This window comes from Cuculus canorus, chromosome 9 (genome assembly GCF_017976375.1).
Source record: "Cuculus canorus isolate bCucCan1 chromosome 9, bCucCan1.pri, whole genome shotgun sequence".
NCBI lineage: Eukaryota > Metazoa > Chordata > Aves > Cuculiformes > Cuculidae > Cuculus > Cuculus canorus.
Window position 1 is genome coordinate 25,578,115 of NC_071409.1, and position 26,695 is coordinate 25,604,809.

Sequence of the window (26,695 nt, forward strand, 5' to 3'; positions counted from 1 at the left end):
CATCACCCAGCGCCTCGAGAATGAAAAGCTAAGATGTGCTCTGCCCATATTTTCAATCACAAACCATCTCAGAAAAGCCCAACGGAGATTTCACTTCCTATGCAAGATTATTTACTTTTCAAAATTACTGTAATAGAACCTAATTTTTAGGTCTGCCAGTAAGAATAAAATGTTTGATTTTCTAATAAATATATTTATAGTTGGGTAATTTTAAAATCTATGCAAAGCTTCTAGGAGACACTGAACTTGCTTTGGCAATTCTACAGTTCAATCTTCCAAATAACCACAAGCACTTCTCTGTGAATTTCCGTTTTACATTTCAAACAGTTATGTTCAATACTCAAAACACAAATAATTACGATAGAAAGTGCCTGCAGGTGGCAACTCTAGAAAACAAAATCGGAAGACTATAACTCCCCTTCTACTCTGCTCTTGTGAGACCCCACCTGGAGTTCTGTGTCCAGTTCTGGAATCTCCAACATAAGAAGGAGATGGAACTATTGGAACAACTCCAGAGGAAGCCACAAGTTGATCCAAGGGCTGGAGCACCTCTGCTATGAGGACTCGCTAAGAGGTTGTTCAGTCTGGAGAAGAGAAGGCTCCAGAGAGACCTCAATAGTGGCCTTTCAGTACCACAAGGGGCTCCAGGAAAGCTGCGGAGGGGCTTTTTACAAGAGCCTGGAGTGACAGGACAAGGGGGAATGGCTTTAAATTGGAAAAGGGAAGATTGAGATTAGACATTAGGAAGAAATTCTTCACAATGAGGGTGGTGAGACAGTGGCTCAGGTTGCCTCGAAAAGTTGTGGCTGCCCCATCCCTGGAGGTGGATGGGCCTTGAGTAGCCTGGTCCAGTGGGACGTGTCCCTGCCCATGGCAGGGGGTTGGAACCAGATAACCTTAAAGGTCCCTTCCAAACCAACCCAACCTATTCCATTCCATGTTAGCTCTGTAATTAACTTCAAAGACTTCCAACTAGAGAGCAAAGCAGCCAAGAACCAAGCACAAGCACTGCCAACTTGGTTCCAGTTTCAATGAGCATACTCGGACCTCTTACCTTGGAGGCATTAATGACAATATTTCTAGCAGACCCGTGCTCGTCTCCCGAGAAGGCAGGCTGGTTACTGAAGCCTTGCTTAACATTCACTGCAGTAAGTTCATCCTGCAAAGAGTGTTTTAAGGGAAAAAAAACGACAACTTCATAAGTCACACCATTGCATGTCTTAATAAAGAAAATGTATGTATTTGTTAGTACATCCCACTTTGCATTCACCTGAACCCTCAAAGCACTTGGCAGACTCACCAGATTTCAGTGGAGGGAAATATGATGCCATCCCTATCCCGTCAGTCCCCATTGAGTGTTCACCTCATTACAGACTTCAAGGTCATACTTTGACAAGGATGCCACTTGCTTTGCTAAAAGGATTGCTGCCCATGGGAAGAGTAGCAGGAAACAAGGCTTTGGCTGCTGTCACAGAACCTAGAGTGCTCCCACACGAAAGCAGTGCCAGTCACCAGCCATCCTGACCGGCAGAGGGAGAGCAGGACATCCTCCTCTCCTGGAGATATACTGGGATCATGGAATCACTGCATCACTCCCCAAGAGAAAGTTGTTGCACACCCCCTTCTTACCACCAGCTCTGCCACACAAAGATTTTTGTATCCTTGTTCTGTTGACATTTGAATGTTCCTATTTCTGTTTGTGGCCCCAAAGCTACCATTTGAGAATATCTACTGAAATCAGACACAGACCATCTCCAGCAGAAACAATCTCAAGTAAACCTCTGCCTCTGTTGCAACTAAATCCATCTCTTCTGGAGTTACTCTCCTAGTAGAAGCATTACCAGCCTCCTACTACGCTGTCAACACACCTTCATTTTGCTGCAAACAGGTATTTAAGCAGGCTTAGCTGGAACATACTCACAGTAGGAGCACAGGACAGAGAGAAGCGGGTCAACAGCATTACGTGCAGACCCATACCCAAGTCTTCACAAACACAGAATGGAACTTCCTAAGTGAGTCCCATTTTCGCACCATTCTTCCTTCTCTTCACTCCGTATCTTCACCAAACTTTATATTCTTCCATGGAGGCAGTGCAATTTATTCACTTATTCAGAATCAGATGCCTGTCGGACTGAGGTTTACCTCCACCAGATGAATGGGAAACTTGACTTCTTTGTTTTTCTCCATCTCCCTCTGAAGAGAAGGCACACATCTCCCCAACAAACCAGCTACTCACCACAAAGGCGCTCTACACAAGCTCAGGAGGTTCATGGACCACTGGAAGCAGGCAAGACACCACAACTATCCCCAAAATGACAGTGAAATAACTATGAAAGCAAAGAGCGACTGCTGTGCCACCAAGCAAATGAAAAACGAGAAAATAAACTCAAGAATGCCATCATTTTATGAGAAGACTTTGATACTAGCTTTGGGCAACATCTCTCCCCAGAAACAGCAACACAGAAGCCTCCATTTGGTTTATTCTTTTAACGCTTTGCAACACATTTTGGTTTTCAGTGTTTTTGCAAAGTTTGGGAGTAACTCAGAAGACGGCAATGCATTTAGAAGGAATTCAGGCTCTCTGGGGTTTATGAAGTTGGCAAGCCTCATCTGAATTTTAAATGAAATCCACAAGAAGTGCTGGAACACTCCTCCACCCACACTATCCCCAAGACAGCCTTGAAAACGCAGATAAAGGCAGAGATGCAAGTGATCAAAGAGATTAAAATCAAATAAATAAAAGGTAAATGGCAAACAGATGGAGATGTATGTTACTATTAGTGCCATTTCCACAGATGACCCCACTTTTGTTATCATTAAACTTCTCTTCTGAAAAAAAAAGCTGCCTAGATATCATTGTGCTGAATATAACCAAGAACCGTATGTGGTACTGCTGTATCTACCACCACCGTAGGAACAAGCTGCGGATGGGCTGACAACACACACATCAGTGTTTTGGTTTCGTCTGGCTCTGATTATTAGCTTAGATTTCTCCTTGCCTTCAGCAGTAGCTCAGAAAATTTAAACACAGAACATAGCACAGTTGCATAACCAAACACCAGCTAGCGCTGAAAAGATGCCATCTGTGAACACAATGCACAGATACCTTTACAAACAAACTGACAATGAGAGGGATGATCATAGCAGCTCTCATTATGTCTCACTTAACACCAGCTCCACTAACAACTCAGGGTTATTTGCTTCCTAGCAGACAACAGCAGTTTCCTGGACAAACGAGCAGGAATGCCAGCACAGCTAACTGTACAACACTGAACATACCAAGGAAAGGCCGCTTTCACTTGGCTGGATTGCAATCCCTCCCCTAATGAGAGCACCCCACGCTGCTGTCAAAGGGACAGACTGTACCGCAATATACCGGATCCCTGGGGCTCCCGCAGGGATGTCGAGTTTCCTTTCAAAATGTCAAGCAGGGCCCCAAGCAAGTCCAATCAAGGTTTAAAATCCTTCTGCAATTTCAAGTAGGCAAATGAATGTTCAGGCCCAACTGGTGCTCATTTGTTTCAGAAAGAATTTTAATTGTTTCACGTGGGATAGTCAAGACCCACCAACATATTCCACAGCGTTCTGAACACAGCACATACAGGTGGGTACCTTCACAGAAAGAAAGCCTGATGAGTTCTGGCTGACGTCCACAAGAGCTGAGCAGCATCAGCTCTGCGAGAAGTCGGACCTCAACTTACGTCTGTGCACGCCACTTCACATCACGGCAGCTGGGATGCTGCAAAGCGCTCCGAGGAGGCCACCTCTAGCGCTGACCCCACCGGCGGCAGACAGGACGCTCATGCTAGACTGAGAAAAAATGAACCGACTGTTCGGATCAAGCACTGAGGTGTTACGTTTGGATGTTCTAGACTGTATAATTCCGTATTAATTTGCTTTTGATAAGCAGAGGCATTTTCAACCTAAGCATTCTCCCACTTATTACCGCAGCACCAAGCCAGTAAGAGAGAAGTAGGTGATGATGTAGAAAGGTTTTGAAAAACTAGGAACTGTTGAGTTTATTCTGACATCTAAGCTGAGCAGACAGACAATGAATAGTGCTATTGCGGTGCTATTTGACAGTCAAGACAAGGATTTTTGAGAGGCATCCTTCTCCCTAACCTCATAATTTCAGTAGATTTAGATTAGATAAATGTATTTCTCCTTTACCCTCATAATAGGGTAGATTTAAATTAAATATTAGGAAGGATTTTTTTACTGTAAGGGTGGTAAAGCACTGGAACATGCTGCCCAAAGACGTCATGGATGCCCCATCCCTGGGGTTGTTCCAGGCCAGGCTGGATGAGGCTTTGAGCAACCTGATCCAGCGGAAGGTGTCCCTGCTCACGGCAGGGGGGTGTAACTGCATGAGCTTTAAGATCCCTTCCAACCCAAACCATTCTATGATTCTATGATGATTCTACGAATTTTCCTTCAGAAAAGAAATTCTAAAGGAGTTCAAATTAAACTCGTAAAAGCAAGAAAACAGATCATGTTAGCTAATCATTACCTTTAGATCCTCTGACATGCTCCATCTTTTGTTGCATGTCTCTTCATTACAAGAAGGCACCTACTTTCAGCAGCTTGGAGTAACCACAGCCTCAGCCTGGAGACCCAAGCCCTCAGCAGGAAGGTCCAGGATTTCAGCCCTTGGTGTAGCTGCTGCAGCACAAACCTTCTACTAACATTCAGCTTCTGCTATGTCAAGCTTGGTTTGAATAACAGGACTGAAAAAAGAACTCCTTAAAACAGACAGTATAAAATACTTTGCCAATTACAGATTATTAAACAAGCTACATTTCATGGTGAAGAGAGGAATAATGATATTTAGAGGAGCACTATTCACCCTGAATCAGCAGCTCACAAACAAGGATTAGCCACACCTCACAGCCAGCAGCAACTTGTGTTGGAGACAAGGAAAATGATGTAGTGGCCTTGTTATAGACAGATACTGAGAACAAGGAGGAAGATTGGTGTCTCTTAACACTGAGGGGACTAGAAAGACACGTCTATTCCAAACTGGCATAAGGGGGACAATACTGGAGAGGTCCCTCTGACAGAAATTTCAACTGCTACACCCACCCTGCCCATGAAAAGGTGGTCTGGGCTACTGGCAATTGCAGATGTTGGAGAATCGCATCTTGGAAGGGTCAAACCCTGTGCACTATGTGCATAATGAAATTCCTTATGTCCGAAGGCTATTTCTCAGCAGCAAATGATGCAGAACATGCTTTTTTTTTGTGCTTTGAAACTGAGTTCAACTGAAGTTAAAAGCATTACTCGTTGGTAAAATCATCAGGATCTGGCCCTGATGATACGGTACACTCAGTGGCTATATCTTTGGCTTGTAATAAACACTATTCGCACGACATTTTATCCATCTTAGAAAGATGGTAACAACTTAGAGCATGGGAAGAGTTACAAAAGAAGTCTATTCTAACACTTGCCTGTGGCTGCTCCTGCCAGGGCATGATTTCCAAGCCTTCCTTTTGCTCAACAATCAGCAGCACAGATTGCTGATTATAAAGAAAAGCTACGCTTAAAGCACCGTCCAAGGTTCAAGGAAACTGCATTACAGAATGACAAGAAAACCTAAATCCTCCTCATCTTTCTTTCTTAGAATGGCATCAGGTGTTAGAAGCAGCCCCAGCACGTTCATGCAGAAGCTACGCGCTACGCAGTTTGAAGACTTCTCTTTCCACCAACCCCTTATTCCCGCAGGGAACATTCTGCCCATAAGGTACTTGCAAACACTCGGGGCTAAGCCCTACCCCAAGCTTCCCACAAGGAGACCCTGGAAACAATACTAATTTCCACCTGGAGCGCAGGTGAGCCAACTCTGGAACATGAGAGCCCAGAGCTCCCTGGAGGAGAGGGCATTCAGAAAGGCGCCAGGCGACACTCAGCAACATCAACGTCACCAGAGAGCCCATTCCCACCTCCACCAGGACCTCTAACTCCACATTTGCCTCCTTTTTCAAAGGCCAGAAAGATTTCACCAAGGCTGGAATGACACAGGACTGTGTCCTATAAATGCTCTGTGCAACACACACTAACACTGCACATGCACACCTGGAATGAAGACTTTCCCCAAGCCACGTTTCAATCAATTACATTATGGCAAATAACAATGAGCCTGCTGCAGTTATTCTCTACTTAGTAATGCACCCATGAAACATATTTTAAATATTAACCATCTGGGAGCTTGCCACTTCCATTTTTATTGTAACTGGCTGCATATTAATAAATGTGTCTGCAAGAATCAATCCACCACCTTGACTAAAAATATTTAGCAGTCTAGAGCTAAAAATTCATCTCCATCCGCTGTCATAGCTGAGTTCAGATGCAGTTCTGTGAGCCTGGTCACGACCAAACAAAAATACACGTTGAAATATTTCTAGTTAACGTAATCACCAAGTTTGTAAACATGATGAGGAGCAACATAATGGTGAAAAGACAGAAAGATGCTAGAGGTGAAAAAAATTGAGATGTGTCTCACAGGGCTGGTAATGGACTTGAATACACATCTTCCACTGCGTGTTGTCCACGACGCTGCCCAGGGATCACTCTCTGGTAAGCACTGTCCAGCCTACATGAACCAGGTGATAATGCTCATAAACAACGAACAAATTACCCTTAATGAGCCTCCTGTCTAGAAGTCTGGACAAGAGGACAGCAGATCAGGATGAGAGCAAAGCACGTTGCATGGCTGCCCTGTTGCACTTGCTGCATTTAACTGGAGCTCACTCTCATTATCAGCTTGATGACTTCTATGAGCTCCAAATGTACCGGGACGGAAAACGGCCAGAACACCAGGACAGGACATCCCAGACCAATGACGCAAGAGGCAGGGGTATCCGGCACACAGGGCTTTGTGTGAGCCACAACACAGCATGCCAGGCAAATCTCAGAGACCCACTGACCTTGCGGGGAGACGTTCCGTTGAAGGAACCCTAACAGAGGCTTCTTCCACCCACCTCTGGAGGGCTAGCGGCACACAAGCAAGACTGGGAAGCCAGGCTGGGGAGAGCCTACAACCAAGCCCACAGCTTTGCTGGATGTGCCAGCTGTATCCCAGCACCCGCTCGAACGGCACGCTCACCCCAGCACCAACTGATGAGGGGGACCTCGTGGCTTCAGCTGTGGTACCCAGGAGCAGCAGAGCCACAGCCCAGCTCACCTGCGCTCTGTGTCTTCAGATACATTTCCTAACATCCAACACCCTCCAGCTCTTTTATTCCTCCAAAGAGAGGGCTTTCCATCAGCTCAGAAACGAGGGTGGGGGGTTCAGCAGGCCCACACCTGCCCCTCTGGGCATCCCCTGCCTCTCCTAGCGGGTGACTGTACCCCTGGTGGGATGGGGATGCCCCTCGCAGCAGCAGGGCAGCCGTACGCTCACGGGCCCGTGCCCCTCAAAGGCTGGGGGGCAAGGTGGCTGTGCCCCTCACAGGCCAGGGGTGTCCCTCAGGGGTCTGTACCCCTCAAAGACCAGGGGTGACCCTTACAGGTCTGTATCTGTCATAGGCAGGGAGAACCTCTTATAGCACTGTGCCCCTCATGAGCTAGGGGTGCCCCTTACAGCCCTGTACCCCCCATGAGCTAGGGGTGCTCCTTACAGCCCTGTACCCCCCATGAGCTAGGGGTGCCCCTTACAGCCCTATACCCCCCATGAGCTAGGGGTGCTCCTTACAGCCCTGTACCCCCATGAGCTAGGGGTGCCCCTTACAGCTCCGTACCCCCCATGAGCTAGGGGTGCTCCTTACAGCCCTGTACCCCTCATGAGCTACGGGTGACCCTTACAGCTCTGTGCCCCTCATAGGCAGGGAGTGACCCTTACAGCCCTGTACCCCTCAAAGACCAGGGGTGACACTCATTGGCAGAGGGTGACCCTCAGGGCTCTGTACCCCTAAAAGACCATGGGTACCCCTTACAGGTTAGTGCCCCTCATTGCCCTGTACCCCTCAAAGACCAGGGATGCCCCTGACAGGTCTGTACCCCTCACAAGCCTGGGGTGCCCCTCACAGGTCCGTGTCCCTCTAAGACTGGAGATATCCCTTACAAGCCCGTACCCCTCAAAGACCAGGGGATGTCCCTTACAGGTCCATACCCCTCATTGGCAGGGGGTGACCCCCAAAGGGCAGGGGTTCCTCTTAAAGGTTTGTGCCACTCACAGGCAGGTGGTGACCCTCACAGCTCTGTACCCCTCAAAGACCAGGGGTTCCTCTTACAGGTTTGTGCCCCTCATAGGCAGCGGAGGACACTCGGAGGCAGGGGGCGACCCTCAGGGCTCTGCACCCCTCAAACACCAAGGGCGACCCTCACAGCCCTGCACCCCTCAAAGGCCAGGGGTGACACTCATTGGCAGGGGTGACCCTCAGGGCTCTGTACCCCTCAAACACCAGGGATGCTACTTACAGGTCTGTACCCTTCAGAGACCAGGGGTGCCCCTGACAGCTCTGCACCCCTCAAAGACCAGGGATGCCTCTGACAGCTCTGTACCCCTCAGAGACCAGGGGTGCCCCTGACAGCTCTGTACCCCCAAAGACCAGGGGTGACACTCATCGGCGGGGCTGACCGTCAGGGCTCTGTACCCCTCAAAGACTGGGGATGCTACTTACAGGTCTGTACCCCTCAAAGACCAGTGGTCCCCTCATAGGCAGGGGACGACCCTCAGGGCTCTGCACCCCGCAAACACCAGGGGTGCCCCTCACAGCTCTGTACCCCCCAAAGACCAGGGGTGACACTCATCAGCAGGGGATGACGCACAGGGCTCTGCACCCCTCAGAGAGCAGGGGTGCCCCTGGCAGCTCTGCACCCCTCACAGGCAGAGGGTTCCCCTCACAGCCCCGTAACCCTCTTGGTCAGAGGGTGCCCCCCCCCCGCCCTGCACCCCCCCCCCGGCGCGGGGTGCCCCCCTCCCCGCTGCAGAAAATGCCGAGTCAGCGGCGGCGGCGGTGCGGGGGCGTTGCGGGGGGGCCGCGGGGCCGCCGCTCTCACCTCCTTCTGCCGCGGGTCCTGCGGGTAGACGTCGGGCGGCCCGAGGCGCGGGCGCTTGAGCGGCCGGTGCTCATAGCTCAGCAGCCCGAAGGCGGCCATGATCGCTCATGTTCGCCGGCGCGGCGGGCGGCGCTGGAGCGGGCTCCGAGCGCCAGGGAGCAGCACTCGGCGGCTTCGCCCCCCGCCTCGCCCCCCGCCGCGGGGCGGCTGCGCGCCGGGCACCGCTCTGACCCCCCGGCACGGCCCCCCCAGAACAGCGGGCACTGATCCCCCCAGCACTGCCCCCCCAGAACAGCGGGCACCGCTCTGACCCCCCCGGCACTGCCCCCCCCGAACCGCGGGCACTGATGCGCCGACCGCGGGCACCGCTCTGACCCCCCGGGCACGGCCCCCCCCGAACCGCGGGCACTGACCCCCCCGGCACGGCCCCCCCCGAACCGCGGGCACCGCTCTGACCCTCCGGCACGGCCCCCCCCGAACCGCGGGCACCGCTCTGAGCCCCCGGCACTGCCCCCCCCGAACCGCGGGCACCGCTCTGACCCCCCGGGCACGGCCCCCCCCCGAACCGCGGGCACTGACCCCCCCGGCACGGCCCCCCCCGAACCGCGGGCACCGCTCTGACCCTCCGGCACGGCCCCCCCCGAACCGCGGGCACCGCTCTGAGCCCCCGGCACTGCCCCCCCCGAACCGCGGGCACCGCTCTGAGCCCCCGGCACTGCCCCCCCCGAACCGCGGGCACCGCTCTGACCCTCCGGCACGGCCCCCCCCGAACCGCGGGCACCGCTCTGAGCCCCCGAACTGCAGGCACCGCTCTGATCCCCCCGCACTGCCCCCCCCCCGAACCGCGGGCACCGCTCTGAGCCCCCGGCACTGCCCCCCCCGAACCGCTGGCACCGCTCTGACCCGGGCACTGCCCCCCCCGAACCGCGGGCACCGCTCTGACCCCCCCGGCACTGCCCCCCCCCCGAACCGCGGGCACCGCTCTGACCCCGGCACTGCCCTCCCCGAACTGCGGGCACCGCTCTGACCCCCCCCCCTCTTCCACCGCGGGCACCGCACTGACTCCCCGGCACTGCCCCCCGAGCCCCCCCGCTGCGGGGCTGAGAGCTGCAGTCGAGACTCTCGAACAGCACCGAAACCCCCCTTAAGCGCACCGCTGCGGGGCTGCAGCGGGGACCCCCCCAAGCCTTCCGCTATGGGGCTGAACCGCGAGCGCCTCCTCAATCGAACCGCTGCGGGGCCGGGAGCTGCAGCGGGGACCCCCCGAGCCCCCCCGAACCGCACCGCTGCGGGGCCGAGAGTGCAGCTGGGAGCCCTTGAACCGCACCGAACCGCACCGCTGCGGGGCTGGGAGCTGCAGATTGCACACCCACCCCGGCCCCCCCGAGCTGCCGGGACCCCGGGGAAGCGGGGGGGGGGGCGGGCCGGGCCCCTTCCAGCCGCAGGGACGCAGCGCCCGCCTCTCTTCCCATTTATAACAGCATTCACTGCACCTGGGCTGAGGCAGCCTGCCCACCCTCTGCGGGCCCCCCCCGCACAGCCCTGATCACGCACAGACTCCACCTGCACCCCTCTGCTCCCGCACAGACACACACCCCCCCCCCCCCCGCACAGCTCTGGTCCTGCACAGAACTTCTTCCTGCACAGCCCTGCTCATGCACAGCTTCCCACCCGCACAGCCCCGCACAGCTCTGCTCCCGCACAGATCCTCACCTTGTACAGCTCTGCTCACGCAGAGACACCCCCCCGCACAGCTCTGCTCCCGCACAGCCCCCCACCTGCACAGCCCCACACACACAGCTCTGCTCCTGCACAGACACCCCCCCCCGCACAGCCCTGCTCCCGCACAGACCCCACCTGCACAGCCCCCCCACCTGCACACCTCTGCTCCCGCACAGACCCCCCTGCACAGACCCCCCCACCTGCACAGCTCTGCTCCCGCACAGACCCCACCTGCACAGCCCCCCCCACCTGCACACCTCTGCTCCTGCACAGACCCCCCTGCACAGACTCCCCCACCTGCACAGACCCCCCAACCCCCCCCGCACAGCCCTGCTCCCACACAGACATCTCCAGGACTGTACAAACTCGAGGTACTTTGGAAATACTACATTAGGCAGCTGGTGGCCAACAGGTCTAAATAAAATTAGCAGCAGCACTCTATGCAGGAGCTTATGTTGTTCTATAGACAAGAAAAGGAAACAGGCAAAACACGTTTCTGTTGTCTAGAAGCAATTCTCTAATCAAACCATGGGTAACTAAAAGCTGAGATTGAACAGGCGATAGCAATAAATCACCACCAGGTTGGAAAGGACCCACTGGATCATCGAGTCCAACCATTCCTAACACTCCCTAAACCATGTCCCTCAGCGCTTCATCCACCCGTTCCTTAAACACCTCCAGGGAAGGCGACTCCACCCCCTCCCTGGGCAGCTGTTCCAGTGCCCAATGACTCTTTCTGTAAAGAATTTTTTTCTGATATCCAACCTGAACCTCCCCTGGGACAGTAATGCCCTACGCTGCCTCATATTTGTTAATACAGCTTCTAGTCAAATCTTTGTCACTTTCGTTTAGTAAATTATAATGCTTTTCATGCGTCCACCTGCATGGATCCAAAGCCAAGGATCAACAAGCCTGAGATCTTTGAACTTTCAAACCTAGCTCTGAGACACCATCCTTGACAGGTTTATCAGACTTTATATATAAGCCAGGCGCATCCTCCAAGGACCAGCAGTGTTTGTCAGCTCTGCTCTGGTCGTTCTTCTCACTTTATGGGCATTTGCTCTCATAAAAAATACCTAAATCAGAGCATTTTTCACAGTGGTGGTTCACCTCCTGCGCTGTAGACCTGCACTGGCGGCTTAACGCAGAGGAATGGTACAGCACACGATGCTGCGCTCTGGGGTCCAACTGCAGGAGGAGCTGAGCATCTGCAGTTGGATGTCAGCGTTTTATACATCACCACTAGCATTCACACAACATCATGTTTTATACTTACAGTGAAAAGTGATACCAATTAATCATCACACAACACTCCAGTGGCATGGGTGGAGAAGTAGTACAGTCTATTTCTTTAAATTTAGGGATTTTTTTTAAAAATAAAACCTTTAGCATCATTTGGGAGAAAAGTTCAATAAGTTCTTAAAAACTATAGATTCTACTTCAGTTATGGCCATTGTAAACATCTTTTATTTGTAAGTCAAAAGGAAAACATGGTTATTAGCAGCACAGGATCAGAAAAATGCATCGATGTTCTGCCTACTAAACCAGTGCAGATGAGGATGCTGAAACACAAACGTCCCTGATGGCGTTTGGGTCACGGAAATCTCACGCTTCCACAGGAGACTTGGCTCTGCACTACTAAAAGCTGTAGAAATTGGTTTTGTCAACTAAGTGGTTGAGAGAAAATTTGAGGAGGAAGACAATTCTTCCTTCTCGTTTCCAGCTTGTCTGTCTCCAGCCCACTCTCGTCTCTGCTATCATCGTGCCATCAGCTTATTGCAAAGGACAGCTGGACACTGCACAAAGACTGGTGGCATTGGCTGCATCATCACCTCCGCTTTTCTGAGGGATTCTGGAACACCTTGGCTCATTCAGAAAACTACATAGTTTCCTCTGTATGAAAAGACTATCAGAAAGCTGACTCTTGAAAAAACTAGTCACCAAAATAGATAAACGCAATCAAATCCTTCCTGCGAGATAGTTATACACACGCAGAAGTCCGAGTCTGTTGCTTTCACTGCTATTGTACTGGTGATAGTCACACTAAAATACTACTGTGCCTCTTCAGGGAACAACAAATGCGTTCTGCTAGAGTGAGGTGCTCAAAACCATCTTTAAAAATGAGCATTTTCCCATACCTGTGTGTACTCGGCTCCGTGTGCGGTGTGAGCTCCGTGGTGAAGGACCCTGGCAACACAGCAGCGTGCCATCTCTTAGGTACGTGCAATGAGCACAGAGTGAACCACGGCTTTATTTAAGCATTTGCTTAAAAAACTCTGTCTGTACACAGCCCTGCTTCGTTTTAGTTCCAAGGCTGTCTTAAAACCTGTGTAGTTAAACCAGTCTTAGCCTTTAAGCCTAACCTTACTTTTAAACCCCTTGAAGAACAACTCTGCCGTAGATGCGTGTCTAGTTAACAAACCGCTTAAGTTGATCTGGTTAGGAAAAAACCCTACAGTTGTGTTTGCTGAGGTCACTAGCAATCCTCAGATCAACGCTGGTCGTAGCCAAGGCTGGCGTGTCAGCCCTCCGGGGATGGGTTATTCCGTACCCATGGCTTTGGTTTGAATGAGGAGCAAAGCAGGTCCTTGGCAGCAGTGAGAGCCCAGCAGTGCCTCTCCTACACAAACCCCAGGGAGCCGGCACGCCGCAAGCCTTGAGGTGGATGGAGTCTTCTGTGAAGAAGCAAAAGCACATTTGTGTGTGTTTGAAACCTGAGCAGAAATGTTTGTTTGGCATTGCACACTGTAGCCAGAACAATACCACACATAACAGACACGCTGCCCTTGCCAGGGAATGCCTCGACAGGGAAAAGCAGTGCCCAAATGAAGCCAAATATCACATAGGGTCTCCCCTGGCTTAGCGGGGGTACCGCGTGTTACCTGTGTCATTGAATTAGGAAGAACAGAACAGAGCAGCTCAGCATTGATAACTTTACAGAAAACCAGGAAAAACACTCTGAAAACTTCCTTTTTGGAGAGCAGATGATCAGACACTGAAATCCCCCGCTCACCCAGTCAGCCAGGGGGGCTGGGAAGAGCAGGGGCCTCATCGAATTACAGAGAGGTTCTTCTGTCATCTTAGACCTGTGTTATCAAGTGACACCGAGGATGCACTCACTCTACAAACTGCTCTTTCTTCCAGCTTACTTAAACACAGGCTTGAGTTATACAGAAGGCGATGGGGAAGAAATAAACCTTTACAGCATCTTTCAGGATAGACGTGACTCGTGGGGGTTCATCACGGCTGGAGCTCTCCAAGGAGAAGGCTCCTGCCATGGTGACAGCTGGCTGGGTGCCTGGGGCTCTGTGCGGGGAGCTGGGCTGCTTGCCCTGCTGGTGAAGACCTTGCCTTGCTGAAAGCCACATCCCTTAGACGGCTTCGGGCACCACCATGCCAGCTCAGCAGAAGAAAATCATCTTTTGCGTAGCTGGGGTGCTGAGCCTTGCCTGCGCGCTGGGGACGGCAGCAGCCATCGGCACGCAGCTCTGGGTCAAGGGGACGATCCTCTGCAAGACTGGAGCCCTGCTCGTCAACGCCACCGGCCAGGAGCTGGAGAAGTTTATTGGCAAAATCCAGTACGGGCTTTTCTACGGCGAACGCGTGAGACAGTGCGGGCTCGGGGGGAGACCTTTCCAGTTTTCATGTGAGTAACAATGGCATTTGAATTATTTAACGCGGCACTGCTGACAGCGAAGGGAGCCGGGCGATCGCTGCCCCAGCACCTCCTTGCTCATACACAGAGCCTAACAAGCACAAAACATTCTAAAGCTAATTCTGCCATCGCAGTGTCCTGATCTCCAGGTTCATATGATTTCTTTTCTGGCACTAGTATAGCCAGGCTAACATTTTCAACAATCTATTTTTCAATTACACAGATATCTATATTTCAAAAGACTTATGCTGTTACTTTAAAAAAAAAAAAAAAAAGAAGAGTTTTGGTTTTCAGTTATTCCATCACCTTCTGTGTGTGTCAATCTTATGTCCTCCCTTCCATTGTGAAAAAAGAAGGGACCTAAATTAGCAGAAATCTCATGAAACAGCTAGGGCATAGGCACATGTGGCTGCTGGTGAGAAAAAAAGCAGCCAAAAAAGTTAGCAATTCACTGCATTAATCAGAAAAACGGCTGGTTGGTGCTTGCTGATGCACACTTGGCTAATTTGCAGCTCGAACTTCGTATCTGACATTGAGAATTTTATCAAAGGCTGTTAGCGGTGGTTTGGCTTCACATGTAATATTCATAACCTATTTATCTTCAAGGATAAGAAGATCAATAAAATGATCGAGTGAACATACAGTCTGTAGATAGCAGCACATTAAACAGGTTAACAAACAGCTGCTTGGTGTCAGTACAGCACTCTACCTGAAGTTATTGCAGAACCCAGCTTACAAGCGTTTTGCTAAAACAGCACCAGTAAATGGTTTACGCGAGTCTTTTAAGGCAAGGTAAGGTTATCTGATCAGGTATCAGAAATCATTTACTATGTAATATATTTTTCCAAAGTAGTAGACCAAAATCATTTAATAGAATACTAAGATTTCACTTAACATCAGTAAATATCACAGTTCCCCTTTTCAGACAGAAAAACCAGGTTTGAAGCATGTGTTTTAATGCCTGTTCCCAGTATCTGAAATCAAGATTGGATTTCATCTTATGCCCGAGACTCCTCAAATCAGATGGAAAGCTGCTGACACGCTCGTGATGGGGCAGCATCCCTCCCAGGGGAGACCAGCATTGCTTCCCACATCCCAACCCATGTGGTTGCAGGCACAGCAGAGCATCACCTTCAGCAGCAGAGGTAGCAGGGCTGAAGCATCATGGTCAGAAACACAACCCCAGAGCCTTGACCCACCTCCAACTGAACACAAGTTTGCTTATCAGAGCATTCTTTCACCTTTTATTCTCCTCCTGTACAAGCCAAGTACTCATAGTTAACTGTTTGTTGATGAGCTGAGGGCTGGAGCACCTCCCCTACGAGGAGAGGCTGAGAGAGTTGGGGTTGTTCAGCCTGGAGAGGAGAAGGCTCCGAGGAGACCTTATAGCAACCTTCACGTACTTGAAGGAGCTACAAGAAAGCTGGAGAGGGACCATTCACAAAGGATTGAAGTGATAGGACGAAGGGCAATGGGTATAGACTGGAGAGGGGCAGATTTAGACTGGACATGAGGAATTTCTTCACGATGAGAATGGTGAAGCCCTGGCCCAGGTTGCCCAGGGAGGCTGTGGCTGTCCCATCCCTGGAGGTGTTCAAGGCCAGGTTGGATGGGCCTTGGGCAGCCTGAGCCAGTGGGAGGTGTCCCTGCCCATGGCAGAGGGGTTGGAACTGGATGGGCTTTAAGGTCTCTTCCAACCCAAACTATTCAATGAATCTATTTCATTAGGTCTCACTCACAATATTACAGGTCCATCTCATGGGTCTTGTTTACCTGTGGTAGCATCCTCGGAATACCACTCAGAAGATAACACTGTGAAGTAATCTTCAGCACAGCCGTTACTCAGAATGTAGCCGAGTTACAGCCTAAATAATTTCACAAGTCCCATTGTACCAATCGTAGAATCACTAAGTTGGAAAAGACCTCTCAGATCATCGAGTCCAACAATTCCTCTCAGTGGTGGTGGGTCATCAGGGCAGGCTTTGCCTCTGTGAGCTGCAGGTGGGAGCATTGCTGTCCTCAAATTGTTCTGCAATCATCTTTTATTTAGATTAAAAAGCAAACGCAACGCTTACTTTAATAAGATTTACGTTCAGAAACAATGATTGGGCACCTTAGCAACATACGCCTCTAGTAGGAGCATCCACTTCAGAGACTGCTTAATGAAGGAGGCTGGTTCCCACTCTCTGGGGCAGCAGCAAAGCCATTCCATCAGCCGGTGCTCTCAGGAGCTCGCTGGCAGCATCCCAGAAGGCAGGGCAGTCGTACACAACATACACATCTATAGTTTAATGCACTGAAGTGCACTTCATGTCTGAGAAGAAAAGGCACAGAAAATAAGCTAAATGATTTAGTTCTATGCTTGTTCCCATTAAATGCTCCCCTCTGACCACTATATCTCTTTTAATTGTAAAATGAATTTGCTCTGCCAGCAAACCCAGCTCGGCTGGGGAAAGCCTTCTGCTTCATTTGCTCTTGCTGATTCTCATCAGTTTCTGGGTCAGCAGTTCATTTTCTAAAGGTCACTGGCATGAATACCTAACAGACAATTTCATTCATTACAATGAAGGAATGCTTTTCTTTCAAGACAACGTTGCTGCTGGAATTGATTTTCCCCTATATGTCACAGATAAAATTTTAATGACATAAACAGCTATAAATGCAGGTGCCAAGGGAAAGGTTCCATACAACCCACTAATATGTTTTCTTAAAATAAACAATTCAAAGTTGTCTTATTAAATACAGTTTTGTACCTTCTCCCAGAAGACCAGGCAGTAGTGCGAGAGCCAATGCGATTCCGTGTAGATGTTCTGCACAGACAGGGACACTTGGACCCTTTTCTTGTCCAGCCTGAATGGTGCAACATTAAAATTGTCCTTTAAAGCACACAAATATGTATTTTAGAGCACACCAAGTACGATTGCTTCTTAGGCTTGCAAATACGTGGAATACATAATAGAAAACCTAATAAACAAGGTCTTGTTTGGAAAAGATGCTTTATGTTTCACGATGATGCTAAAGGAGTTCAGGGACCAGTGGCACAACTGGACAATAAGTAGCCATTAGCAGAATTCACCTTTTATGCAGACAAATTCTTCTTTTCGGTGAATAAGTAAATTTACCCATCAAGCGACTTTACTGCACATGGCACTTGCCTATAGGAAGGCAGCAAAAAGTTGTGTTCCTGGTGCCTCCCCAGCAGCCCTGAGCCCCAGCCACCCCCTGGATGGGGAATCCCATGGAGCAGAGCCCCAGATACAGTCATATCTCCCCTGTTCTGTTCCCCACCAGAGGTTTGGGTGCTCGGGCAGCATCGCTGGCTGCGGGCGCAGGGCTCTGCGTGCCCCCTCACACCTGTTGAGGGTCCCAAACCATGGACCTCCATGGGCACTGGATGCTCTCTCTGCTCCCAGCCAGCAATTAACAATGCGAAAGGTGGTGTTTATTTAACACAGCTTCAAGAAGGGTTTGCAAACATTTGCTTCACTTATTTCCCTGTCATTTAGCCAGAGAGATAAATTGACTTGACGCCACATCACCTGCTTCTGTGCTGACTGCACGGCAAGCGCAGAATCGTTTGCTGGTAAACACGTCACAAAGTGGAGTAATTTATGTGATGCCTTTTGACTCTCCGCACATTGCGGCTGCAGCGAGGCAGCTCCGAGGCATTATTACCCCTGCTTTAATTGTGCCCCTGTGGATCGGGAGCAGTTAAGTGTTTGATGGTTCCCTCCAAAATACGCATTGATGCCAAACAAACATGAATGATTAAAAATTATTCTTGCACCCTGTGTCTGACTGACTGTCTCCCGGTCCCTAGCTAAGGAGGATCACTATTTCAAACAGTAGCTGAAAAACTACGTAAAAATATTTAAAATAAAGTGTTCCTAAACATCTGCATGTGCAGCCACAGTGGCTGTTCCTGGAGCTCAGCACAGCCTGCAGCCAGCCGGGCACATGACAATGGACACCAAGTGTAAAGCTGTGCCCACCGTTTGGCCACCACTCCGGTCCCAACCTGTCCCAAGACTCCAACTGGGGCCAGCGACGTAGTGGCAAACGCAGATACTAACGGTTCCCACTTTCAGAAACGTTAAATTCTATAGCATATGGTGAGCAAAGTCCATCACACACAGGAGACCCAACCTCATCAAACCACAATTCCCTCGCTCTCCTTCACCTGGAGTCCTGTGTCCACTTCTGGAATCCCCAATACACAGATATGTAGGTGTTGGAACAGGTCCAGAGGAGGCCACGGAGATGATCCGAGGGCTGGAGGCCCTCTGCTAAGGGGACAGGCTGAGAGAGTTGGGGTTGTTCAGCCTGGAGAAGAGAAGCCTCAGGGGAGACCTTAGAGCAGCTTCCAGTGCTGAAAGGGGCTCCAGGAAAGCTGGGGAGGGGCTTTTTCCAAGGGCCTGGAGTGATGGGATGAGTGAGAATGGCTTTAAATTGGAAAGGGAAAGAATTAGATGAAACATTAGGAAGAGATTCTCCCCTTGAGGGTGGTGGGCCCTGGCCCAGGGTGCCCAGAGCAGTGGGGGCTGCCCCATCCCTGGAGGGGTTCCAGGCCAGGTTGGATGGGCCTTGGAGCCCCTGATCCAGTGGGAGGTGTCCCTGCCCATGGCAGGGGTGGCACTGGATGGGCTTTGAGGTCCCTTCCAACCCAAATCATTCCATGTTTTTTTCCAGGGATCCACGCTCTGCTGCTGAGCCCCAGCATCTCCCCACCAGCGAGATGGGAACATGGCAGAAAATTTTTCTTTCAAAGTTTCATTCAGAGTTTGTTGAAAAGAACACTTTGATGTCACCTTTATGAATTACTCCCTTTCCAGTGTCATATTTCACTTAATCTGAGAATATTGTATGTACAGAAATAGATATATTTTCTGGGTTTAAGATTTTTTTTTAATCAGAATATCAATTTTTCTATTTTCTAGAAATAGAAAAATGCCAAAGGATAGGAGGTAAGAAACCTGTGATTCCTTTAGGTGTTTACATGTCTCTTTGGCAATACCTGTTGGTGGATTTGCACAGGGACTCTCTGTACTATAAACAAACACACATTATCTTCCCCTGATATCCTGGAGCCTTGGATGTCTCCTGGCAACATGCAGTCCACAGCGTGTTTAACCTGCCAGTGTGTCAGCACTGCAGCTTCGCTAATGATTTCCTGCTTCTTCATCATTGATGTAGACCTTTTAACTTAGGTATTTTCAGGAAAAAAAAAACCAACATATTTTAAGCCAAAATTCTTTGTTTATGAACTTGGTGAAGCAGCACTGCATATTTTGCGTTAATCAAAGCAGTGGAATTGCTGCTTTGAAATAGAACAGCAACCAACACCCCCACCAGGAGGAGCTTTTCTTCCTGGAAGATGAAGTGGCCATACCCCAACATTTGAGAATTTTGGACGCATGCATAGACAAAGAGCACATGCTCCTCCAAACTGAAGAAGAAGGTCCCTATGTTGACCAGAACCTCCCACCTCATTGCTCACCCAGCGAGGATTTGAGTAATAACTGAGTTCTCAGAAATATTCATGGGCAACATGTGACAGAGTTGAGGTTGTTTTTCAGCCTCGAGAAGAGAAGGCTCCAAGGAGACCTTATAGCAACCTTCACATACTTGAAGGGGCTACAAGAAAGCTGGAGAGGGGCTGTGGTGATAGGACGAGGGGCAATGGGTATAAAACTGGAGAGGGACAGATTTAAACTGGACATAAGGAGGAATTTTTTCACCATGAGAGTGGTGAGGCCCTGGCCCAGGGTGCCCAGGGAAGCTGTGGCTGCCCCATCCCTGGAGGGGTTCCAGGCCAGGTTGGATGGGCCTTGGGCAGCCTGAGCCAGTGGGAGGTGTCCCTGCCCAAGGCAGGGGGGTTGGATCTGGGTGATCTTTAAGGTCCCTTCCAACCTTAACTATTCCATGACAATATATTGTGGTCCAGACCAAGAGGCCGGTGTGATGGAGAGGGACCTCTGAGCCCACAGGGGCTGCCCAGCCCCCTCCCTGCCCCCACACCCACTCAGGGTGGGGAGCCAGCAGAAGCCCTTTGGAAGGAGAACTACCCCACCCTGTCTTGAGTACCACAAGACACACAACACATGTGGTATGGATTCTAAGGCAGAGTCAGGAACTTCTCATCCTCACCTAACCCTCTCCGCACCTGCATTTATTTGCTTTTCCAAAACACAAGACTCTAAGGACCAGGACAATCTAGTCCAAGCAGCATGTTTCCTGTGAGTTACTCACTACTCCATGTAGGGTGGGTCAGGAGTAAGAGACACTCCTTAATTGCAACCAAGCCCAGAAGCTGATAAGAGCCAAGCAAGCAAATAAACATCAATTTCCCCCCCCATTCAGTGAATGAACCAAGCAAGGCACAGTTTCATTTCCAACCTCACATCCTCCAGCGAGAGTTCATGAGCACAAATGCAGAGCATCTTCATTCTGAATTTACCATCCCCCTATCCAAAAGAAAGGAGTGATGAGCAAAAGCAGACAAGGGGTGTTGGGAGCATTTGTTAGAGCTTGGCATTGTTTGCCTTGAAGACCTTGGAAGTTGAAGGAGTCAGCAGAAGTTTACTGATAAGTGGGCATTGGAATGCAGAAAGCTGCTGCATTTTGTTCAGGAGTTTGAAAATAGCCAGAGGAGACTGAGTCTGCACGAAGTTCAAAAAGAAATATATTCATCCCGAGGAAGACTTCCTACTTCATCCCTAAGACCCCGGCCCACGACCATCAGGAGGCACTACGCAGGCACAAGATTGAAGTGAACTTTCCAGAACTAATTATAATAGTTCGCTAAGAAGTGGGGATAGGATATGAATATGTAGTATACACTTATACCGATGCACGTCTTTACACTCTAAGTAGATGGCCAGGCACCTGCTTGAAGGATGCAAAATCCATCCTGCACAGGGTACGATGAGGGCAGAGGGAATAACGTATATATGGAAACACACTTGGGAAGGGAAGGAGGGGCTTTCCCTGAAGCTGATATTTCTCTCCTGGCTAGTTGACACTTCCAAGCATCACAAAACCCTTCTGCCCCCAAACATCCATGAAAATCTGTTTCTAGTAACTTCACTTTCATCTTTGGTTGCGTTTGGAAGAGCACAGTTTAAAGCAATTATTACAAACCAGCAAGAAATCCCTGGACTGGCTTTTAAAACAACTTTGCCTAACCTGTGTAATAACGTTTTGTCTGTCTTGTTTTTAGTTTTTCCAGACTTGCTCAAAATTATCCCCGCAAGTATCCACGTCAGTGTCATTCTCTTCTGTACAGTACTGATCATCTTTGCTCTGGTGGGAGCAGGTTTCTTCATGTTCAATGCTTTTGGCAGCCCTTACGAAACCCTGCACGGTCCTGTTGGGTTGTACCTCTGGAGCTTCATCACCTGTAAGTCCCCTCGATACGAGCTTGCCAGGCTAAAATATGTCACAGTTTGCTGCTTGTGGTGACAATTTATCAGCATAGAGGGTCATCTTAATGACTGCATTGACCCTCAACTGGCAAAATAAAGCTGGGCAGAAAGGCCCATGATTGCACTGTATCAAAGCCTGTTCCAAGCTGAGAGATAAAATGCCTAAATCTTCCTTAAGGGCAGGCGGTGGGATGGGTACAGGTGCAGCAGTCCTGGCATCCCAGCCCTTCGGCAAATCTGGCAGGAAGATGGGATGATGTCTGTGACCTTCAGGGTTCTGGAGCCACATCAGATGCAGCGCAGGGCTCGGACCAGGAATCACACTTAGCAAACAAAGTCAGCAATGCAACCGCTCATGTTGCTGAGATGGGGGTTTTCCAGCCATGAAAGCAAGATCAGCACCTACTCCAGCAAGGTTTTCTCGAGGAAGGAAGGAGTTGGGAAGGAGAGAGGGAGAGAATGACAGCAACTTGCTGTAACAGCAACCTCTGTAAAAAAAACAACACTGCCTAGAGGCATAACAGACCATTCCTGTCTCTGCCACTGGCACAGCTGACAAGATTTGCCATTACTTTACAAGGTATTATGCATTACAATCATAATTTAATTAAGGAATTAAGTACATATTTTTCTTTATATGTGCAGACAGTGCAGTTCCATTCAATGAGACAATGAGCGACTTAAAGCCTTTGCTGGAGCAGGGCACTAAAGCAACGCTAAATATTATGGGTCCTAAGCCAAATTCAGTTTTAAAAGCTTTCCAATTTCAATAGCTGTTGGCTTGGAGGCTAAAAATAATCCCTGTTAAAGTGTTATTATGGCTGCCATAACTTAGCTATCACCATGGTGTTTGGTTGTGATGTACGTTGCATGGCTTTGCTGCAGTGATTGCTGAGATGACAGATCGCTCTCCCTCTGTTTCAGGTTGCTGCGGTTGCCTCATCATGATCCTCTTCTCTTCAGAGGTGAAGATCCATCACCTTTCAGAGAAAATCGCTAATTTCAAAGAGGGAAGTTTTGCGTTCAAGATTCACAGTGAACAGTTTGCAAATTCATTCTGGGTTGTCCTGGTTTGCTCCCTGGTGCAGTTCCTGAATGCCTTGTTGATACGATTTGCTGGATTTGAATTTCCCTTTTCAAAGCCAAAAGGTTCAGAGACAACCACTGGAGCAGTTGACCTGATGTACTAAAATTACACAGTTTAAGAACATTTCAAGTAAAGAGGTTCACCGCTACCTTCATTCAACAACCACCAGGTGTACTAACCTCGTGCATGACCCTCTCTGAAGGAGTTTAAAAGAAGCAAAGGTTTCAAGTAAATGTCAATATGGCACATGCAGTAAAGAAAAGAAGACATGCTATTTAGTAAAGTCTTTATCAAAATGCCCTCTCTTTCTCAGAGTAAGGTCTTATGAAGACACTTTCCCAGCGAGTTATTTGAAAAGTAGCTAGCATGAAGCAAACCAGGAACATCAATGGCTTTGAACCACATCTAGAAAGTGAAATAAATAGGTTGCAATATAGGCACACACTATCACCAGCAGCGGTTTTGCCCTCTAGCTCTTGTGGGGGGAGGATGCAGTTGTTACCGCATCAGGGTGGCAGAGAACAAGGATGCTGAGTAAATCTACAGACATCAGACATGAGAAAAGACAGCGTACAGGCTTTGCTCAGAACGCCAGGTTCCATCTCAAAAGCACAATGCTCAGAAGGACACAATGCTAGTGCTTGCAGGATAAAACCCAAACACCTGAACCCACCTGTAATGCTTTAACTGAGCCCCACATGCATTGCAATGCCATCACTTTTGCCCATAAGGTTCTCTCTTGGGTTTGTTAGTTTTAACAAACCAAACTAACTTTTTGACCCTGAAGTCCTGAAAGCCCTCCCTGTGTGATCACTGTAGCTGGGGGCTTCAAAATCTTGGTTAAAAAGCTGCACTCTGCAAAGCAAAACATAGAGGAGATGAAGGTGCTCCCTCCTGCTTGGCAGCCTGCCTTGGTGCTGCTGAACAACCCCTCTGCAAGGCACCAAGGCAAAGAGATGGGACCGAGCACCCTTCACGGAGCACTACACCTTCCCAACACCTCACAAGTGGGAGCATGAGGAATCCTGCTCAGAAAACAGCCCTGCAAACTCTCACTAACAAACGAAGTCAAACCCTTTGGCAAAGGGCAGCAATGGAATAACATGACAGACAGGCTTGTTGCAGCTCATCAGAGACCGAGGAAGAAATACAAGATGTTCTCTACCTCAAGGCGTGGAGAAAGCCAGAACAGACAAATGCAGCAGCCCTCACACCCTGAGACTCCCACAAGATGGTTAAAGCCAGCAGATCACTCACCCTGGGTACAGCTGTACCAGCCCAAGGATGCGCAGGCACATCAAAAGAGCCTTACGACTCCAAATGCCTTCTTCATGGCATTCCATGAGTGCCTTGGAGATGAGAAGCTCCTTGCAGGACACCGAGACAGCATTCAAAGCAAACCCAAGAGCAGCTGCCCAGGGGCCATTTATCTGCTGGGGCTGCAGCCTGATGCCACCCAGCTGCAGGGGAGGCGTGAACCCACCCAGCACCCCAGGTGACCCGTGGTGGTCATCAGGCCCAGGAACCTGCTCGGATTTGCCTCAGAAAACTGGATGTTTCAAGCTCCAGCAGCTTCAGATGACCTCACTGACTTTCATGTCATTTTTTTTTTATACTTTTACTATGAATGGCAAAACTTTTCCAGGCTATTTTGTAAAAGGATTGTCATCTCAGCCCCTACGCCACAAACCCTTTGACCAAGCAGCTCTGCCTGCCCACGCTGTAGCCTGTATCCCCAGATTTGGACCGTGTCTAAGGGCTTCTGCAAGTTGCCACAACCCCCAACTTTTTTTCCCCATCATTTTCTTCTTAATTAAAATGCATATTCTTCTTGTGGTTAATAGATCTGCTTAATGCATAATTTGTATGACATCTTGTGGTATTGTTTACAGTAAATAATGAAAAGTAACGTTTCATCCTTCTTGTTCCTGATGTTTCAGGAAGCTGCTCTGCCCTGCAGCTTCATGGAAGCTTTGGCAAGCGGCAACGTACAGGGCCAGCCGTACAGGCTCTTCCCATGTGTGAACCTTTCTCAGAGCGGTTCTTGCCGGCCTTGAACCATATGTGTAAAATACAGAGTTGCAAAGACCCACCTCATCACAAAAGAGAAACCCTTTCCCACCTCTTTTGTATCAGTATGTACCCTGTCGGTCGCTTGTAATCCATGAGCATCAGCTGAAGTTTTGCCCTATTTCATTTCTAGACTAGCATATTTCATTATTTTTTAAATGGCAAAAATTGTATAGTGAGAAGAAATACGTATTTTGAAGTTCTTGAAAGAATCAGAATTTTTCATATCCCAATAAAAAGTTCATACACGTATGTGTCTGTATGTGCACAGTGTGCATATATATAAACACAATCGTATGTAGAATCATAGGATCACAGAATGGTTTGCATTGGAAGAGACCTTAAAGCCCATCCAGTTCCATCCCCTGCCATGGGCAGGGACACCTCTCACTGGACCAGGCTGTGCAAAGCCCCATCAAAGCCCGGCCTTGAACCCCTCCCCAGCTTTCCTGCAGCCCCTTCAGGTACTGGAAGGCCACCCTAAGTTCTTCTTGGAGCCTTCCCTTCTCCAGGCTAAACAACCACAACTCTCAGCCTTAGACCACTGGCCCATGACGCTGATATGGGGGACAACAGAGGAGCATCTTGGTGCAAACATGGAGCTCACTGTGCTCTCTGGACCCATTTTTCACTCCATTGCTGAGACTGCCCTGAGCAGGGATCCTGGAGGTCCCACTGACAGCTCCCATAGTGGACCCTCCTAGAAGATATCCACCTTAACATGATTTTCTTGTCAGAGTAACTACCCCAGGCAGAGATCTTTCATCATTTGGAAACAGCATGAACAACAAACTTAGTCAACTTCCCTGCAACGGCATGAGCAATACGCCCACGCTGAAATCTGTGGATGGAGTTCCATAAAGAGCAGGTAAGAAATGGCAGAGCTCGGCAAGACACCGCAGTATGGAGCAGTTTAGGCATCTGCGCAGCGGGAGCAACGCTGCCGCTAACCCTGGCAGCCCAATGCCTGACAGCCTGGACCAGGGAGCAGAGAGCCAGGAGATGCTCCTCTGCTGCCTGACGTGGGAGGGATGCTGAGCACCAGCTGCAGCTGCACAAACACCAGCATCGCTGCCCCGGTGAGGAGCCTTTGCTCTCTGAGTGATTGCAGAGCTGTGATTGTGCTGGGGAAGAAGTTAATTAAGCTTCACAGCTTCCCCTCTGACATCTCCAAGCATTTACCTACATGACAAAGCCAGGTTGGATGGGCCTTGGACAGGCTGATCTAATGGGATGCATCCCTGCTCATCGCAGGGGAGTTGGAACTGGATGATCTTTAAGGTTCCTTCCAGCGTAGACTGTTCTATGACTCTGTGATTCCATGATGGAGCAGTTAGGAGAGGTCTGCACCAAAGCCCTGTTGACACGAGTGGGGGTTTCTCCCCATGGGCCAATACTCACTTGTCTCTCTCCCAAGCAGAAGTGCATGCCTTAGAGTCAGTTTGTTGGGAACTTAGCGGGTAATCTGCTCTTTCTGTAAGGAAGAGTTACTCCAATAGAGGCAAACGGGACGAGGGGCTTTATGTCAGTTTTTAGGAAGCAGAAAAACCAGTGCCTGTGTAGCACCAAAAAAAGAGAGCAGCTTTTTTTTTTTTACCACGTGAAGATACAGCTCCTTCAGCTGGAAGCAAAAACTGGGCGTTTGATGTCCCGTGTGCAGCCTGGCCTGGATAGTCTCTGTTTTCATAAACCAAGATTTGAGCCAAACTGTTCCAAACGACCCTGCAGAGAATGCAAAGC

The 26,695-nt window shown here is 49.6% G+C and overlaps 2 protein-coding genes across 8 annotated transcripts in view; one reads left to right on the forward strand and one right to left on the reverse strand.

Annotated features, from left to right (window-relative positions):
- Positions 1 to 9,175, reverse strand: part of MED12L (mediator complex subunit 12L) — a 134,953-nt gene extending 125,778 nt beyond the window's left edge. For 5 of the 7 annotated variants that reach the window (XM_054073969.1, XM_054073967.1, XM_054073964.1 and 2 more), the window contains exons 1-2: positions 8,998 to 9,175; positions 1,055 to 1,159 (exon numbers count right to left, since the gene is read on the reverse strand). In XM_054073969.1, coding sequence (XP_053929944.1) covers positions 1,055 to 1,159; positions 8,998 to 9,096 — 204 coding nt within the window. In that variant the 5' untranslated portion in view covers positions 9,097 to 9,175. The remainder of the gene's footprint in view (positions 1 to 1,054; positions 1,160 to 8,997) is intronic. The other 2 variants (XM_054073968.1, XM_054073965.1) reach the window with 1 other exon arrangement.
- A 4,895-nt stretch (positions 9,176 to 14,070) lies between these two features.
- CLRN1 (clarin 1) lies at positions 14,071 to 25,067 on the forward strand. The gene is made up of 3 exons (XM_009567690.2): positions 14,071 to 14,365; positions 21,594 to 21,773; positions 22,723 to 25,067. Exons 1-3 carry the CDS (start codon positions 14,113 to 14,115, stop codon positions 22,986 to 22,988), a joined length of 699 nt encoding a protein of 232 aa, XP_009565985.1. The 5' UTR covers positions 14,071 to 14,112; the 3' UTR covers positions 22,989 to 25,067.
- The last annotated feature ends 1,628 nt before the right edge of the window (positions 25,068 to 26,695 follow it).